General features: G+C 47.0%; 1 protein-coding gene across 1 annotated transcript in view; it reads right to left on the bottom strand.

Moving 5' to 3' along the window:
• GYG1 (glycogenin 1) overlaps positions 1-1662 on the bottom strand; it is a 15033-nt gene extending 13371 nt beyond the window's left edge. The window contains exon 1 of the mRNA XM_010079164.1: positions 1611-1662. Within this exon, the coding sequence (XP_010077466.1) occupies positions 1611-1662 (52 nt within the window). The remainder of the gene's footprint in view (positions 1-1610) is intronic.
• Between the last annotated feature and the right edge of the window lie 344 nt (positions 1663-2006).

The following is a 2006-nucleotide window of genomic DNA, read 5'->3' on the forward strand; positions in this document are numbered from 1 at the left end:
GGACCATCCCCGTGGCCCCTCTGGCCCCGCTCCAGCAGCTCCGTGTCTGTCCTGTGCTGAGGACCCCAGAGCTGGGTGCAGCACTGCAGGGGGGGGTCTCACCAGGGCAGAGCAGAGGGAGAGAATCCCCTCCCTCAACCTGCTGCTCATGCTTCTCTTGATGCAGCCTAGGACATGGTTGGCTTTCTGGGGTGCAAGCACACACTGCTGGCTGATGTCGAGCTGCTCATCAACCAGCACCCCACAGTCCAGCTCTCCATCCATTCTCATCCCAGCCTGTTTGTGCTTGGGGTTGCCCTGACCCATGTACAGGACCTTGCACATGGCCTTGTTGAACTTCATGAGGTCTGCACAGGCCCACCTCTCCAGCCTGTCACGGTTGTCCCTTCCCTCCAGCGTGTTGACCACACCACACAATCGTGTACCATAATTGTTTATAAGCTCTGCAAATCTGGTTTGCAAGCTCTACAGACTAGCTACAAAACTTTATTTTGCTTAGCAGCAAAACCAGCTAGTCCCAAGGGATTTAGATTATAGTGGTCAAAGTTCAAAAAAGCTTCCACAATGCCAGGAAAAAAATTTTTTTTTTCAATTCACTTTAGCTATCAATTTGTAATAGTTCATATAACTCAGCAAATCTACATAACAATTTTGTGTTTCTTTCAAGCTTTAAAAATGGCATGTTGTAGCATTTTAAGTGGCATGAACATCCTCCTAATAGGGCAGCATTTTTCATTACTTAATTTGCATGTTATTCCTCAACTACTCAATAAATGGAAGTCTGCCATTCTATGCTGACAGACAGCTCACTAAAAATCCAGTGCAGACAAAGTGGGATTGTACCCAATGTTCATCTGAATGGGTTGGGTTTTTTTTCCAGCAGTATGAGACTAATTCTTAAAGTGACCTTGCCACCAAAAGATTCGTCCACTGAACCATTAGCAGGTATGCTTATAGCATGTCTCATCTTACTCAAACTGAGTATTCACATACAAAGGTCTTAGAGAAATAAAGGCCGTGTAATGATGGAGTAAAGGCTAAGAAGCCCCCTATCACATCCCAGCTGTAGGAGGAAACTTTATGGCTGTTTGACAGGAGGAAGATACTGGCAACTTGTAGAGCATCCAAGTCAGTATAGCTTTACAAAGTTTTGAATAAACTATGTTCTATTTCATACCTTCTCCAAAGTACATCCACAGGAACATTCAGACAGGTTATGTATGAGTCCATACTACTCTTTGGGCAAGACCAATTGCTGCTTAATATAGAAATTACACCTGCAAGAGACTAGAAGAGACTGGTCCATTCTGCCTAAACCACAAGTATTTCACTTGTGTGGGTCTTCCTTCCCATCCTCTCCCCTTTCCCCCTTCCCTGTTAACATGTCCTGCACAGTAGGTGATGTCCACACAGCAGTCACTGTTATGCTCAAAACATACCAAACTATTAGTAACAGTGCGGCTGCAAAAACACAGAGAATGGAGAATGGGAGAGTTGCAGATTCATAACTGATTTATCCAGGCAAAACTCATCTACTTCAGACATCTTTGGCTGCCCAGTTCATAGGCTATAGTGTCTGCACGAAAGTCTTTGCACCAGCGCTTCCCCACCTAAGAGCATCCTGGAAGTCTGAGCTAGGAGCAATCTTTCAACTGACAGCATGGCAGAGGGGACTACAGTGCCTGCCCCTGGTGCTTTAAAAATTCCCCCGGAAGCATACTCAGGGGCACAGCCAGAATTCACAGGTGTCTGCCTGGTCCTCCCTTCTTTCAGTTGAGTACTAGTACATGCGAGTTTTTTTGTTTGTTTGTTTAGCACAGAACTCCTAAAGAGAGAGGAGCATCCAACCATGTGCATCGGGAGGCAGAGCACCAGGCTTCCTGCAGCCTTCCAGGTCTGAAAGTGAAACCGACCCCGCTGACAGCTTCAGGTGAGAAAGAACCGGGACAGAAGTGCGGAGGAACAGCCGGACACCGCTCAGCGCCAGGCACCGCCGCGCACGGCAG

Source organism: Pterocles gutturalis, unplaced genomic scaffold (genome assembly GCF_000699245.1).
Source record: "Pterocles gutturalis isolate BGI_N339 unplaced genomic scaffold, ASM69924v1 scaffold36078, whole genome shotgun sequence".
Classification (NCBI taxonomy): Eukaryota; Metazoa; Chordata; class Aves; order Pterocliformes; family Pteroclidae; genus Pterocles; species Pterocles gutturalis.